General features: G+C 41.2%; 2 protein-coding genes across 2 annotated transcripts in view; both read left to right on the forward strand.

Moving 5' to 3' along the window:
• Nucleotides 1-4,910, forward strand: part of RLF (RLF zinc finger) — an 80,880-nt gene extending 75,970 nt beyond the window's left edge. The window contains exon 8 of the mRNA XM_032638539.1: nt 30-4,910. Within this exon, the coding sequence (XP_032494430.1) occupies nt 30-4,679 (4,650 nt within the window). The 3' untranslated portion in view covers nt 4,680-4,910. The remainder of the gene's footprint in view (nt 1-29) is intronic.
• Nucleotides 4,911-11,532: 6,622 nt separating this feature from the next.
• On the forward strand, nt 11,533-14,287 carry TMCO2 (transmembrane and coiled-coil domains 2). Its single transcript, XM_032638552.1, has 2 exons — nt 11,533-11,896; nt 13,890-14,287. Exons 1-2 carry the CDS (start codon nt 11,675-11,677, stop codon nt 14,202-14,204), a joined length of 537 nt encoding a protein of 178 aa, XP_032494443.1. The 5' UTR covers nt 11,533-11,674; the 3' UTR covers nt 14,205-14,287.
• Nucleotides 14,288-16,128: the final 1,841 nt, after the last annotated feature.

The following is a 16,128-nucleotide window of genomic DNA, read 5'->3' on the forward strand; positions in this document are numbered from 1 at the left end:
AACCTTTTCTTCCCTATTTTTCTTAACAGGCACAAGATGCTGGTCTTGGGGTGTCGATTTTACTATGTGTCAGAGCTCTTCAACTCAGATCAAGTGAGGATGAAGAAATGAAGGCATCAGTTTGTAAAACAATTGCTTGTCTTTTACCAGAAGACTTAGAAGTTAGACGAGCCTGTCAGCTTACAGAATTCTTAATTGAACCCAGTTTGGATGGATTTAATATGTTGGAAGAACTGTATTCTCAACCAGATCAAAAATTTGATGAAGAAAATGCACCAGTTCCGAATTCTCTCCGATGTGAGCTTTTACTAGCTTTAAAAGCCCACTGGCCTTTTGATCCTGAATTTTGGGACTGGAAAACTTTAAAACGACACTGCCACCAACTTTTGGGACAAGAAGCCTCAGATTCTGATGATGACCTAAGTGGCTATGAACTGTCTATTAATGACACAGATGTTTTAGAGTCATTTCTTAGTGATTATGAGGAAAGTAAAGAAGATAAACAATATAGAAGAAGAGATCTGACAGATCACCAAAAGGAGAAAAGAGACAAGAAACCCATTGGTTCTTCTGAAAGATACCAGAGATGGCTTCAGTATAAATTTTTCTGTTTGTTATGTAAGCGGGAATGTATAGAGGCCAGGATTCTTCATCATTCTAAGATGCACATGGAAGATGGAATTTACACCTGTCCAGTTTGTATTAAAAAATTCAAGAGAAAAGAAATATTTGTTCCTCATGTGATGGAACATGTTAAAATGCCACCAAGCAGAAGGGACCGCTCTAGAAAGAAGTTACTGTTGAAAGGCTCTCAGAAGGGAGTTTGTCCCAAGAGCCCTTCTGCAACGCTAGAGCAAGGTCAGTCATTGAATGAACAAGCCAAAGGAGAGTCACATGAGTATGTCACATTCAGCAAATTAGAAGATTGCCACCTGCAAGACAGAGATTTGTACCCATGTCCTGGCACAGACTGTTCCCGTGTGTTTAAGCAGTTTAAATACTTAAGTGTGCATCTTAAAGCTGAACACCAAAATAATGATGAAAATGCCAAGCACTACTTAGATATGAAAAATAGAAGAGAGAAGTGTACTTACTGTCGACGACATTTCATGTCTGCTTTTCACCTGCGGGAGCATGAACAAGTGCATTGTGGTCCTCAGCCTTATATGTGTGTATCTATAGATTGCTATGCTAGGTTTGGATCAGTGAATGAACTGCTTAACCATAAACAAAAACATGATGATCTGCGTTATAAATGTGAATTAAATGGCTGTAATATTGTTTTCAGTGACTTGGGACAGCTTTACCACCATGAAGCACAACACTTTAGGGATGCATCTTACACATGCAACTTCGTTGGCTGTAAAAAGTTCTATTATTCCAAAATTGAATACCAGAATCACCTCTCTATGCATAATGTCGAAAGTTCAAATGGCGATGTGAAGAAATCAGTGAAACTTGAGCCTGCAGCAGGTGACAAGCAAGATTGTATTGATCAGCCCCACCTACTTGACCAAACTGATAAATCACATTTACCAGAGGATCTTCTTTTCTGTGCAGGATCAGCTAGTTCTCAAATAGAAACTGCAGAAAATCTGAAAGAAAACAGTGACAGTAATTCTAGTGATCAGTTAAGTCATAGCTCTTCAGCTTCCATGAATGAAGAGTTAATTGACACACTGGATCACTCTGAAACCATGCAAGATATATTATTGTCTCACGAGAAAGTCTTTGTGCCCTCCGGTTTAAAAGAAAAATGTTCCAATGTGGCAGTTTGTTTTGATGGGACTAAGTTTACCTGTGGTTTTGATGGCTGTGGTTCCACGTACAAAAACGCAAGAGGCATGCAGAAGCATCTAAGGAAGGTTCATCCATACCATTTCAAACCCAAAAAGGTAAAGACAAAAGATCTCTTTCCCTGTTTGGGTAATGAACATAATCCAACAACTGAAAAGTTTGATACAGAACCTAAACCTAGCTCAGATACAAACAGTGACTCCCCAGATGAAGGTCTAGATCACAATATTCATACTAAATGTAAACGAGAACATCAGGGTTATTCCTCAGAAGCCACCATTTGTGCTTCTAAAAGGCCGTGTACAGAGGATACCATGTTGGAACTTCTGTTACGCTTGAAGCATTTAAGCTTGAAAAACTCAATAACACATGGATCTTTCTCAGGGTCATTGCAGGGGTACCCATCCAGTGGTGCTAAGTCTCTTCAAGCAGTGTCACCTACAATCTCAGACCTTAATTTTCAGAATCAAGATGAAAATATGCCAAGTCAGTACCTGGCACAGCTGGCAGCCAAGCCTTTTTTCTGTGAGCTTCAAGGATGCAAATATGAATTTGTGACCAGAGAGGCTTTGTTAATGCATTATCTTAAAAAACATAATTACTCAAAAGAAAAAGTCCTTCAGCTAACCATGTTTCAACATCGGTATTCCCCGTTCCAGTGTCATATCTGCCAAAGGTCATTTACGAGAAAAACACACCTTAGGATTCATTATAAAAATAAACATCAAATTGGCAGTGACAGAGTAACTCAGAAACTATTAGATAATGAAAAATGTGATCATGAAGGCCCATGCTCAGTAGACAGGTTGAAAGGTGATTGTTCCGTGGAACTTGGAGGTGATCCCAACAGTAACTCTGAGAAGCCACACTGTCATTCTAAAAAGGATGAATGCAGTTCAGAAACAGATTTGGAGTCATCCTGCGAAGAAACAGAAAGTAAAACATCTGATATATCATCACCAATAGGTAGCCATAGAGAAGAAGGAGAAGGAAGAGAGGGGAGAGGTAGCAGGAGAACTGTTGCTAAAGGAAATCTCTGCTATATTTTGAATAAATACCACAAACCATTCCATTGTATCCATAAAACTTGCAACTCCTCATTCACCAATCTAAAAGGCTTGATTCGCCATTACAGGACTGTACATCAATACAACAAAGAACAGTTATGTTTAGAGAAAGACAAAGCGAGAACCAAAAGGGAACTTGTCAAATGCAAAAAGATATTTGCTTGCAAATATAAGGAATGTAACAAGCGTTTCCTGTGTTCTAAAGCTCTTGCTAAGCACTGTAGTGACTCTCATAACCTAGACCACATTGAAGAGCCGAAAGTGCTTTCTGAAGCAGAGTCAGCGGCCAGGTTTTCCTGTAACCAGCCTCAGTGCCCTGCTGTTTTTTATACATTCAGCAAGTTGAAGCACCACTTGATGGAACAGCATAATATTGAAGGAGAAATACATTCAGATTATGAAATTCATTGTGATCTTAATGGCTGTGGCCAGATTTTCACCCATCGCAGTAATTATTCTCAACATGTATATTATCGACATAAGGACTATTATGATGATCTGTTTAGAAGCCAGAAAGTGGCAAATGAAAGGCTACTAAGGAGTGAAAAGGTGTGTCAAAAAACTCACCCTCAGGGGCATGAACATCAGACTACCAGGAGATCGTTTAATGCTAAGGCTAAAAAATGTGGCTTAATCAAAGAAAAGAAAGCTCCGATTAGTTTTAAAACAAGAGCTGAAGCCCTCCATATGTGTGTGGAGCATTCTGAGCACACGCAGTACCCTTGCATGGTTCAGGGATGCTTATCTGTGGTGAAGTTGGAGAGCAGCATAGTGAGGCATTACAAACGTACCCATCAGATGAGTAGTGCCTATTTAGAGCAACAGATGGAAAATCTTGTCGTTTGTGTTAAGTACGGTACCAAAATTAAGGAGGAGCCCCCTTCTGAAGCAGAGCCCTGTATAAAGAAAGAAGAAGATAGAAGCTGTGAATCAGAGCTCACAAAGCACAGCCATTCCCCAGGTGACAATAGCATACCTGTCCAGACCGCCGATTCCCTTTATCCAGGTGAAAGGGATGGAGGTCAGAAAGGATGTACAGAAAGCAACCCGGTTTTTGATGCAGATACTCTGCTCTACAGAGGAACTTTGAAATGTAACCATAGTTCAGAAACCACTTCTTTGGAACAGTGTAACACAGTTCAGCCTCCTCCTTGTAAAATAGAAAATTCCATACCTAATCCTGATGGGACTGAAAGTGGGACTTATTTCACAAGTTTCCAGCTGCCTTTACCAAGGATCAAAGACTCAGAAACCGGGCAGCAAAGTTCAGGGCAAGAAAACACTGTAAAAAATTCAACCCATGTCCCAAAAGAGAATTTTAGGAAGCATCCACATCCCAGGTCATTTGATTTGAAGACTTACAAACCCATGGGATTTGAATCTTCATTTCTGAAATTTATTCAGGAGAGTGAAGAGAAAGAAGATGATTTTGATGACTGGGAGCCTTCAGAGCACTTACCATTAAGTAATTCTTCACAACCCAGTAATGACTTAACAGGGAGTGTTATGGCAAATAATATGGTGAATGACAATGACCCTGAAGTTGACATACCTCATTCTTCCAGTGACTCTGCAATTCACGAGAACCTGACTGCAATCCCACCTTTAATAGTAGCTGAGACGACAACAGTTCCTCCCTTGGAAAACCTGAGGGTCGTATTGGACAAAGCATTAACAGACTGTGGAGAACTCGCCTTAAAACAGCTTCATTATCTTCGGCCAGTGGTTGTCCTTGAAAGATCTAAGTTTTCCACACCAATTTTAGAGTTGTTTCCAACAAAAAAGACAGATGAGCTTTGTGTAGGAAGTTCCTAAATAGCAATTTTGTTTTAGAAACAGACTGGCTCCAACACTGCAACATGGGGACAATTGCCAACTCGAACAAAGGCTGAGAACCAGCCACACCATTGTTTAGGGTAGAATAGGCTGTGTATTTACATGAATGTATAATATCTATGTCAGCAGTATTGGCTGAGTCCAGTAGCTCTCCAGTTGGTTTATTGATTGGTTTTTTTTGTTTGTTTATTAAAAAAAAATGGAACTGTATTCTTGTTTGGTGCTAATTAATACATCAAAATATATTGGGGCTTCCTTTTTCAAATTAAGTGTGCATGATTGTATATGGAACAAATACTAAGATCCCAGGGTGGGAGGGCTAGGGAAAGGGATATGTTCTTACTTGACTTGAATGTGCACCTGAGGGTGCTCTGTGTAATATATTGTACACTACAGCATCTTATATTTTTTGAGTTGAGTTTCAATAAATTACAATTTTTCACCCATTTTTTGTTTAGTCATAATGAGTTTTCATGCCACACATAAATTGGAATTGCACTTATATTTTCTGGAATGTGCACTTATATTTTACCCCAGTAGTTTTTTGTTTCTTATTAACCAAACCATTCAGATGAAGCTTCCTTTTGAATGACTATTGTCTTAAAATTTTTGTGGAAAGAAAATTCCGAGACAGAATAATTAACTCTGGGAGTCAAGATAGCTCCCAGAAGAGGATGTCCAGGAGTTGTCCAGGTAGAAAGGAGAGCGTATGCCGAACATAATGTGAAGGGCACAGCAAATTCAGAGATGTAAAGTCATGTTTCCAGGCAACTACAAATAATTTGATAGGCTGTCAGTAAAAGGGGAGCACTGGAGCGGATGAGATTATTGTAGAGATAGGCAGGAACCAAACCATGAACACTAAGGACTTTGACTTGAGTCCATAGGCAGCTGAGAGCCTTTGAAGAATTTTAAACAAAACATTCATGTTAATAATCTATAGATAACTTGAAATGAGTGTGATTTCAGGGGCTGAGAATTGAAACAGTAGATATTAAGACTGTTGAAGTAATTGAGGCAAACTTGGTGAGAGTCTGTACTGACAACTGCAGCAGAGGGATGAGTAGACGAAATTGAAAAATTCAAGAGGATTATTGGATGTTGGAGGGTGAAGAAAACGTTTTGAGGAAAACTTAAGGTTCAGTAGTGATACAACCAATTGAGGTGGGACTACAAAAGGAAGAAATGGATTTGGGGGAAGAGGATGGAATGTATTCTTATAAATACAGCAGCTATATTCTCTGTTCCTTTTAAAGTTTGCAGCCACTTTCACTAGCTAGCAATGGAACGACTCATACTCCTAATATCCCTTTCTTATGCCTCTGGTTAAGATTTTAAGATCTTTTCTCTAACCCTTAAACCTTGTTTTATCAGCTCTTCAGGGATTTCATTCTGCCACCTCCTCACCCTAAGAGTCTGAAGCACCCCCCAAGCCCAAGTCATTCCTTGGCTCAGGTCATAGTAGGTAACAGGATGCTCAAACAAGATTCTGTTGAAAGAAAAAGTGACAGTAGAACATCTGAGAGGTTGAGGTCACTCCTGACTCCTTTGGGATCTTTGGCTGATTTCTTCTGTGGGCTTCAGTTTCCTCACTTACGAAGTGAGGCGGTGTAGGTGATGATTTTGAAAGGTCCTTATCTGTGATCTGAGCATGAGAAATAACCAGTGGCCTCATTTAAAAAATTCCTAATACTAGAGATTTTTACATCAGACCAAGAGAAAGCTGCTAATTTATTTAAGACTCAACTATATCCAGCCAAAAAAAAAATTGTAAAAAATTTAAAAATAAAGGGGAGGGCTTCCCTGGTGGCACAATGGCTAAGAATCCGCCTGCCAGTTCAGGGGACGTGGGTTCGAGCCCTGGTCCAGGAAGATCCCACACGCCGCGGAGCAACTAAGCCAGTAAGCCACAACTACAGAGCCTGCACCCTAGAGCCTGCGAGCCACAACTACTGAGCCCGTGCACCACAACTACCGAAGCCTGCATACCTGGAGCCCGTGCACCGCAACGAAGAGTAGCCTCGGCTCGCTGCAACTACAGAAAGCCTGCACGCAGCGATGAAGACTCAACGCAGCCAAAAATAAAATTTTAAAATAAATAAAAATAAAGGGGAATTCCCTGGTCGTCCAGTGGGTAGGGCTCTGCACTCCCACTGCAGGGGGCAGTTTCAATCCCTGGTCAGGGAACTAAGATCCCACATGCCACCCAGTTCAGCCAAAATAAAATACACTCAACTATATCCATTCAACCACCTCTAACTCCTACCTCCTGGAAGGACCAAGTGAGTCCATTTGCAGTGGAACCAAACCCTAGTTTTCAGAACCCAATTGAAGGTTTGCTTTAAGATGACCCTAAGATCATTTTCTGTTCCAGTTGTAGCAGCTTGCTTCGTTTGATCTTTATTGAAGACAATGTTCTGTTAAAAACCAGCATGTGTGATTATATGATAATACAGAAGATCAGAGGGTTATTTTTGAAGTTTTTAGTACTGTCATTTTTACTTGATGTCTCTTTGGGGTTTGTCCCCAACCCCTGACACAGACCTGGAAGCACTGAGTTTGTGCCCCCTAAAATGATAGGTGGAAGTCGAGAATGCCAGACACTTTGATTCTTGAATTTTACCCAGAATTCTCTTGCTTCCATGTTTCCCCATGTTCATGAGCACATGTGTGAAAGAGAGCGAATCATTAGTGATTAGCCTTCCTAGGGATTTCATTCCTAACCTATCCCCTCGGTCCCAGGTTACCTACTTTTTTTTTTTTTTTTTTTTTTAAAGAAGATGTTGAGGGTAGGAGTTTATTAATTTATTTATTTTTGCTGTGTTGGGTCTTCGTTTCTGTGCAAGGGCTTTCTCTCGTTGTAGCAAGCGGGGGCCACTCTTCATCGCGGTGCGTGGGCCTCTCATCTCACTATCGCAGCCTCTCGTTGCGGAGCACAGGCTCCAGACGCGCAGGCTCAGTAGTTGTGGCTCACAGGCCTAGTTGCTCCACGGCATGTGGGATCCTCCCAGACCAGGGCTCGAACCCGTGTCCCCTGCATTAGCAGGCAGATTCTCAACCACTGCGCCACCAGGGAAGCCTGTCCCAGCTTACCTACTTTTGACCTGCACTGTGAAGGACAGTCACTGGAGAACAACAGAGTTAGTCATTAGCCAAATATTTAAAGATAATTCCAGATGTTTTGGGAGATAAAAATAACAAAGCAGATTTGTTACAGGATCTGCTATCATGGAGCTTTAATGTGAGAGCTGGCATAGCTTAAACATTTTAATCACAGTGTGGTCATGGATCAGCAGCATGGGCATCACCTAGGAGCTTGTTCAAATGTAGAATGTCAAGTCCAGACCTCCTGGTCCAAAATCTGCATTTCAGTAAGGTCTCCAGATGACTTACAGGCACAGAAAAGTTCTAGAAGCAGTGGCCCAGAATACGAAGTGGGAAGTGCTGTGAGAATGCAGGATAATTACACTTTTTTTTTTAGCACTTTACATAAAATTACCTTGTTGAATTTTCATAACTCCATGAAGTCAGTACTGTTAGTATTCTTATTTGACAGATAAAAACTTAGGAGAGGGATGAAGTGTCTTGCCTAGCTGATAAAGCTAGGAAGAGGTGGAGCCCAGTTTCCAATCTCATCTGACTGGAAAAATGTCAGGGAGTGGAACTTACTGTGAAGGAAGAAAGATGGAAAGTGGCAGGTGGTATTTAAAGTACCACAAATACCACAGTTCTGTAATTAAGCTGTAATTTTTGTGAAAGTGAGTAGTGGGAAATAAAGTTTGAAGCATAGGTAAAAAGCCAGGTCATGCAGATCCAACTCCAGTCATATGTCCAGTGTTGACAGTTACTCATTTGAGAAAGAGGTGGAAAGGAGAAACTACTGTTTCTGTGAATATCGTGTGACTTATGGAAAAGTCAGTTTTTCTTCCGGAAAGAAACTTCTGAAAATCAGAAAAGTTGCTTGGTGTCCCCTCTTCACCCCCATGGTAGACTGTGAGGCCTCGCGGCTTTCTACTCCTGATTCGGGACACAACCTCCTATTATGTACAGCTGAGTCTGCAAAGAGTGGCCCACTGTGCTAGCAGGCCTGCTTTGTCTACACTTGCAGAAATATAGCCTGTGACGGCCTGCATTTGGAGGCCTGAACCTCTCTGAGGAAGTAACTGGGATAGTCAGGCGATTTAAAAACCTGTCAACCTGTATTTGGCAGGTTTAGCCTGGAAAAGAGAAGCCAAGAGGCATAGGAAAGCTATAGCCAGATATTTACTAAGCACACACCTTCTGCCAGCTTCTGGGGAGAATGTTGAACATGACAGGGTACATTTCCTGCATCCTGGAGATTAGAGTCTAGTCAGGAAGACAGACATTAAACAAAACACTACAAAAAATTAGTTAAGTAAAAGTGCTACAAAAGATGCCCTGACTGAGGGAACCAAAAAAGAGGACAGGAAAATCTTCCTTAAAGGAAGCAATGTTTAAACCTGAAGAAATAATAGGAGTTAGGATAATCCAATTATGTGCCAAGGCTTTGTGGTACAACAGCTTGGTGTGTTAGTGACATTGACAAATCTAGTAGAGCTATAGAGTTAAGAGAATAAAAGGGAAAGGGGTAGGAGAGAAGATTGGATAGGTCAGCAGGAGCCAGGTATTTTAGTGCCTGTCACTATGGTCTGGATTTTGGATTTTGTTTGAAGGACAATGAAGAACCTAGTGAAGCTTTGAAAGTAGGCACTGCATAAATCATAAGTTGCAGTGTAAGTCAAGAAGTCCTAATAGGGCACAAAGTGGAAGTGACTGAGGGATGGATGGATGGATGACACTAAAGGTGGGCTGAGATACCTCGCATGGTGATAAATGCATCATTGGAGGTGTTCTGGTGGCCGAGAGGCGAGTCAAACAATAAATGGGTTTTCAGACTAGATTCTCTTTGAGGGACATTATACTATTGAGATCCACAATACCTTGCATTTGGTCATAAACATCACTGTAAATAATAGTTGCTCTCTTTTACACAAATTATCAAATTCTCATTACAGTAGCCCTACAAGGTAGGAATTACTCTCACTTTACCAATGAAGATATTGAGCCTCAAGTTAAGTAACCTGCCCAAGGTAACAAAGTTAGTGAATAGTACAGCCAGAATTTGAACCCAGATCCATTATACTCCCGAAGGCCTATCCTCTTAACAGCTACCCTATAAAGCTTCTATAGAAACGAGTACACAAATGTGGTAATAGGCACTTGATGATTGACCAGTTTGGGCTATAAAGATACCTGGAATTCTTCTAGGGGACTCTGTATTTACTTAAAAATATTCGAATGCCTGCTAAGTACCAAGCACTAGGGATACAGTAGTCAATAAAATGGACTTTGTCCTTGTCTTCCTTGAGTTTACAATAGTCAGGGAAGATATATTAAACCCAAAATTGCACAAATAACCTTAATCGTGTCAAGTGCTTTGAAAGTAAAGTCTAAGGTGCCATGTAACAGGGGGATCTCATCTAGTATAGGAAGTCTTGGGTAATGATTCGGTTGTCACAACCATATTTTTCTCCTAAAAGTTTTTGGTTATCATTCTTTAATGGGTTCTGACATATGTTTAACTTGTTATAGTAAAATCCCAAGTCTTATCTGAGTAATTTGTATTCCTTTCTAGAAAAGATTCTGGTTGTGGTCAGTCACTAGCAGACTATGGGTTTAACATCATTAGCAGTCGCTCCTAAATCAGTAGGTCATTTCGCCCTGACATGGTACTATATATCCAACAACATTCTAGACTCCGCTTCCTGGATGTGTCCCTGACGCGTCAAGCAACTTGCCATACCTCTGATTCCTGCAAGAACAAAACAGTTATTCTTTCTCCATCAGGCTTCCCTATTCATCTTCTTTCTTTCAGTCAACCAGATGAACAAATCAGAATAGCATCAGACAATATTTTTCTAAAAGTTGTCATAACTGACCCTTTCTCTCCTTACTTACCATGCCCCTCCCCTCCTCTTGATGCAAACCCTCTTTTGGATTCTTGCTGTCTTGGTAAATGATCTCACAATTTATATTATACGCTTGTGTGTGAACTACCTTTTTTTCATGTAAGATTTTTGGGAACAGACCTTATATTTTATACTTTCATACCTCCTTGTTGAGTAGATAGGTACTAGTCAGTAAATAATGGATTTGATAACATGGCATATAGGTTATGGTACAGCATGCTACTGTTTACAAAGTGCTTAGGAAATTATACCATTTGTTCCTAGTATAAATCTTATGAAGGAGATGTAAACAGATGAGCAAAATGAGGCTCAAATATGTCAAAAGCTTTTCCAAAGATCACGATTTCTAAGCAGTAGTGACATATGAAAAAGGAAATGCTACAAAATGATCCAGTAAGAACCTCCCTCCACATTTACCAAGTAAACTATTCGCTCTTTAGGAAAGCCCTTTTTAAATCCTGTCTCTTCTCTCTCCACTTAACCTCAGTTTTCTCAGTTGAAATGTGAAAATAATTGCTCTCCATCCCATGGATTGTTGGAAATGTTCTATACACTGTTTAAGAGGGTAGCCACTAGCCACACGTGGCTACTTACATTTACATTTAATAAAATGTAAAATTCAGTTCCTCAGCCACACTGTCCACATTTCAAGTGACTAGTGTCTTCCACGTTGGACAGAGCAAATATAGAACATTTCCACCATTGCAGAAAGTTCTGTCGGACAGTGCTGTGTTAGAGCTAGGACTTGCCGAAGATTAGAGAGAGTGCTATGACTGAACTGAAAATTCAGACTACTGTCTGCTTGGTTTTGAGTGAGAAGGTTCAGTGGGTGAGTGGGAAACAAGCTGAGCTTCAGAACCGTGATATCACAAAGCACAGCTCACAATGGCTTCAGAACCGGACTCCCAGACAACTCTTCCTAACTCGTATCTAGGTTCCTAAAGCCTCTGCACATGCAGTTCCTGGAGCTGCTGTTATATTAAAATGTCACCTTTGTCTTCTATCTGGGACATCATCTCTCTGAGCTCGATATGGAATTATCTACAAGCAACTTTTCTGGGAGAGACTAGTGTGCCTCAGCAAGCAAGTTTGGGGCTACTAGATAATCTTGTTCCGGCTCTGCAAGTGATCCTGGGGATTTCCTTTTTGATTTTGTTGGGAATAGGAGTATATGCCTTATGGAAACGAAGTGTTCAGTCAATTCAGGTTATACTCTTTCGTTACAGAGAAATTTAAATAGTTTTACATTGAAATTTGGTCAGTTCCCTCCCATATTGCTGCCACCCAGTTTTAAGACCATGCATATAAACCAGAGTGAACCTTTGTCTCTGAAGTTGGTTGAAAGTACGTTATCCTTAAAAACTTCCACCGGTTAGGTTTTTGGCATAAAAATGGTCTTTCTCACAATGATCTTTGGCTTGTCTTATGATAAAACACATTAAAGAAGTTCATAATCTGAGAAGGCAGCCTTACCTCCAAATTTATTTGATCATATATTTGTATTCATCTTTGAGTGTCTAACCGTGTGCCAGACACCGTGTGGAGTACCTCTTATAGAATAGCACTGCAAGTATAACTGGGATCTTGGGTTTCGCCTTTCTGTTCTTACTGTGCCTTTGCTCTGTAACTGATGAGGAAGCGTGTATATTTATTTAGTCATCACAATGAATATACAGGGGCTCTTTTGGGGAATAGGAGTACAATTGGCTGGGATTATGAAAAACATTTAGGATTTTACAAACATACCTCTGTTTAATTACCAATTATAGCTATATTGACAATATAGTTAAAATGCTTTGAGAATCCCAACAGTTCCATGAAATAGAGGTTATTTTCATATGACGAACTAGGAAACTGAGGTGCACTGAGGTTCAGCCTAAAGTTAAGGAGACGGGACTTAAAGAGGGCTTTGTTAAAGGGTGACTGGTTTACTTGGTAAATGCTGAGATAAGTTATTACTGGATTATTTTGTAGCGCTCACTTATTTTCATGTCACTACTGTTGAGAAATCAGTCACGTGCATTCTCTTAATCTCTCAAAACCTTGCATGGTAGGCAGGGCAGGGATTATTATCTCCATTTTGTAGGTGAGCGAACTTGGTTATCAGTGACCCAAGGTGACATAGATTGTAAAAGCTGAGATTTGAACCCAATTTTTAGGATTCTAAATTAAATTCTTCTCCAAAAATCTCATTTAATATAGTCCAACTGACCTAAATCCCCAACAGGGATTTGTGTGTCTACATATTCATATACATGTATTTCAGTTAGAATATAGAAGAATAGAAGGCAAAACACCAAACTCTTATCTGTACTTCTGGGTTCTGCTCTTGTTTGGTTATTGTTTAATTCAATCAGAAAGATGAATTTTGCAGCCCTCCAGACACCTCAGCCAAGAAAAAGAGGTAGTATAACAGAGTGGTTAATAAGCTCTGGAGTCAGACTACGGGGGCTTCTTCATTCTATCACTTGCTGTGTGATGTGAGAGCAGTCACTTAGCCTGTAAACCCCAGTTTCCTTATCTGTGAAATCGGTTTGCTAACAGTGCCTCCCTCAGGGTTTTGGTGAGGATTAAAGGAGATCTTGTATGTATAAAGCTTAGCACACAGTAGTACTCAGTAAGCAGTGCTAGTTATTATAAGGAAAAAAGATGATTTTTTTTATCTTCCCACCAGGACTCTGTCCTAGCACATTAAAAAAATTTTTTTTCTATGACCAGGAAATCCAGTGTTTCAGACCACTGTGTCCTAAGAGAATATACATGGAAATCAGAATTCCTGGATTCCAGTCCTGGCTCTACCATTTCCAAATATATGACCTTGGACAATGACAGAGTCCAAACTGCAAGGCATCTAAATGGTTATCCAGCTCTGTTTTTTTCTACATAAATAGGTCCTGCGTAGGGAAGGAAACTCCTAGCACAGAGCCTTGCATGAGGCAGACTTTCAGCAAACAGTATCTACTATTATTTTTTAAATTATATTAATTACAATAATCCCTGACCTGCCTACCACTCCATTTTGTGATAAAGATCAAAAGACAAAATAGGTGTGAAGATGTTTTGTTAGACAGAAGGCTTGGCATAGGAATGAGGGATTATTATTACTTCTAGAGTCATCTTTTGTTTTTGCATCTACAGTAAACTGTGGCATTTCACATTTATAAACAAGTAACGTTCAACTTCTGTTGTTTTATTTTAGAAAATATTGTTGTTTGCAATCATACTCTACAAACTTTACAAGAAAGGCTCAGATTTTTTTCAGGCTTTGCTGGTCAACCCAGAAGGGAATGGTCTCCCATTTCAAGACAATAATATCTTCCTATCTTTGGGTCTGCAAGAGAAAATTCTAGAAAAGCTTCAGACAGTGGAAAACAAAATGAAGGACCTGGAAGGGATGATCATTTCCCAAAAACCTGCCACAAAGAGGGATTGCTCCTCTGAGCGCAACTGCAGCTGCTCTGACTGCCAGAGTCCCTTGCTTACATCAGGGTTTACATCCACATCTGAAATGTGATGGACTCCAATCTTTTCTAGAAAAGCACTGTTTCCCTCATGTGTGCAGTGGTGTATCAATAAAGACAGAGAACTATATTGAAATTACCCAGCCAGGACTGGCTCTCTATTCAGCAGGGCCCAGCTTCCACTTGTGTGTGTGGTGGGGTTACGTGGGGGATCGTGGTGGTTAAAAATGTCTGAGATTGTGGTGCCCACTTGGCAGGCTGGAGACCCTAAGCAGCCATATAGAAAAGGAATCATGGGAGTGGGAAAAGAAGGGAGAGTGGTCAGGGATGTGGCCTTGAGCTCCATGCTGAAGAGGTTGGATTCGATATAATAAAAACAGCAAGAAAGTGCTGTTAAGGGTGATGCTGTGGACTGTCCTATAAAGAGGGAGGCTGGCTCTTGTGCTGGTTTTTGGCCTAAAGATAAATACGTGGCCTGGAGTCTCCCTGCATTAATTATTCAGAGGTGGGCAAGGGTGGGGCTGGACATAAAGGAGATTGTTTGATTTTATCCAACTTTTACTAATTCTTATTCTGTGCTAAGAAAGCATTGTGATCATCCTTGGGAATCTGTTCTGAGTGCTTCTGGAGCACTCAGTTTGGTTGGTTGGACAGGTCATTTCAGAACAAGGGATTATAAAAATAATACAGGGAATTCCCTGGCGGTCCAGTGGTTAGGACCCCGCGCTTTCACTGCCGAGGTCGTGGGTTCAATCCCTGGTCAGGGAACTAAGATCCCGCAGCCGTGCAGCCAAAAAAAAAAAAGATAATACAGAACAAGGGTCATATCTTAGCTTAGGTGAATTCTCCTCGTGTGAATCCTAGCTTAGCAGGGAGGGAAGAAGGGAAGGAGGCACCTACCTGCCATTCCACTCAATGAGTGTGTCCCCTCCTGAGAAAGATGGCATACTGGGGAGATGGTGGTAGATGGTTGCCTCAGTGGGTCTCAGATTCCACAAGCCTTATAGTGTGCGCATTTTGCCACAGTAAATGTGATTACAGTCATTGAAACACTTGGTAACCATCTGACACCTAAATGAAATACTTTATAAACAGTGGTTTGTTGCCATGCTGGAGGAAAACTGGCTGCCTTGTTCCACAGGAGACAACACATAAGTCTCCCAAGTGATGCCAAGCAGGGCCCTGTGGGGTTCCCGGGCATGGAGGGGTTTTTGTCCCCCATTTCTTGTAGGCAAGACTCCAGCCTCCATGACCTTCCCTGAGTGCCAAAGGGCAGATCTGAACAGTTGCTCATCTAGGGAGGAGCAGCCAGGAAACCACCTGAGGCAGGATTAAAGGGACCAGAGAAGCTCATCAAGATTAGGAGACCACCAGAGACCCTCCACACACCCTAATCCTGTCAGCAGCCCCACCCTTTTGCAACTTTGCTGAAGAAAGAAGAATGCAAGACTGTCGCTGCCTAGATCCTTATCACATACCTCTGACCACTACCCCGGACGAGGGGGGGCACAGTTCTCGAGGCACTAGCCTGCGGTGTTCCCTCTCTGCCTGGCAAAGAAATAAAGCCACTCTTTCTTTCTCCTCCGTAACTCTGTCGCTGTATTTCTGTTTGGCGTCGGTGTACAGAGAACCAAGGTTTTGGCATGACAAGTGACATCTTCCTAAGGGATTTCTGCAGGTAATTCTGGTCATAATTTTTGTCCAGTGCATGGGAGTTAGAATGCAACTCCTGAATAAAGGTGAGACTTCACTGTGTAGTGCAAGAACAGGCTGGTGAATACAGGGCGGGGCCAGGAAAGCCTTGGCAGAGGAGGTGACACTGAGTTGTCCCATAAGGGGTTACACAGGCAGACACTGAAATGGAAAGTATTCCTGCTGGTGGGCTTACCACAGAGCCATGTGAGAGAGAGGATGGCTTACTTGGAGGGCAAGGAGAGTTTCAGGGTGACTGAGAACTGCCTATTTCCAGAGCGACAA

This window comes from Phocoena sinus, chromosome 1 (assembly GCF_008692025.1).
Source record: "Phocoena sinus isolate mPhoSin1 chromosome 1, mPhoSin1.pri, whole genome shotgun sequence".
Taxonomy (NCBI): domain Eukaryota; kingdom Metazoa; phylum Chordata; class Mammalia; order Artiodactyla; family Phocoenidae; genus Phocoena; species Phocoena sinus.